The sequence below is a fragment of the Nestor notabilis genome, unplaced genomic scaffold (assembly GCF_000696875.1).
Source record: "Nestor notabilis isolate BGI_N333 unplaced genomic scaffold, ASM69687v1 scaffold19198, whole genome shotgun sequence".
In the NCBI taxonomy this organism is placed as follows: Eukaryota; Metazoa; Chordata; class Aves; order Psittaciformes; family Psittacidae; genus Nestor; species Nestor notabilis.
Window position 1 is genome coordinate 8,870 of NW_009941704.1, and position 916 is coordinate 9,785.

General features: G+C 56.9%; 1 protein-coding gene across 1 annotated transcript in view; it reads right to left on the minus strand.

Moving 5' to 3' along the window:
* Positions 1-916, minus strand: part of BRPF1 (bromodomain and PHD finger containing, 1) — a gene marked incomplete at both ends in the record, with an annotated part of 11,337 nt that overhangs the window by 8,859 nt on the left and 1,562 nt on the right. The window contains 1 exon segment of the mRNA XM_010021031.1: positions 3-476. Coding sequence (XP_010019333.1) covers positions 3-476 — 474 coding nt within the window.

The window sequence follows — 916 nt, forward strand, 5'->3', positions numbered from 1 at the left end:
GCGGGATCCACAGGGCACGCGCCACGTGTGCCCAGCGCCCGTCGTCAGTCTGCTTGAAGGCCCCCCCCTTGTTTGGGCAGAGGGCACAGTCCACGGCCCGTGAGGGTGACTGCAGGCACCGTCTGCAGAGCCACTGTCCCTCCGGGATGTAGGGCACCCCGTAGCACTCCTGGTGCACAGCCAGGTTGCACATGTCGCAGAAGAGGATGACGTTGCTGTTCTGACACTCCCCGTCGTTGCAGATGCAGCAGACGGCGTCCTCATCCACCAAGGCGTTCGGATCCCCCTTGTTGTGGCTCTCAAAGTAGGACTCCTTCTCCAGCCTGTCCATCAGGTACTCAAAGATCTCCTGGGGAATGGGACTCACGCCTTCGGTCTTCCGCCGCTCGTTCATGATGTCTAGCCAGATGTAATCTTCCTCATCCATGTCGTACTCCACCTCCTCATCCAGCTCCTCTGCTGACTTCTCAATGTACCTGGAAGGAAAGCACAGGAGGGTGAGGGCACAGCCAGCGGGGGTTAGAGCTGCTGAACTGCAGCTCCTGCAAACGAGGGAACGTTTAAATGCTCTGGCCAAGCTGTAAATCAACACAAACCAAACAGGGATAAGGCAGGAATGTGCAGAAGCAGGACGAGCAGCTGTACCCTGAGCAGTACGTAGGGCACGACACAGACAAAACAACTCGGCTAATGGGTGACGTACAGGCCTTGGGGACTTATCAGCACAAGACTGGAGCCTGCACGAGACACCAAGTAGGTGCCAGATGCTCTGGAGACAGCGGCCTTGTGCCCTGTCACAACAGCAACCAGGCATGTTCTGTTAACTCCTGTGGCGGGAGCTTTCACTCTGATTGCAGGTGAGGGGATGTTATTTCATAGAACCCCAGACTGGTTTGGGTTGAAGGGACCTTAAAGC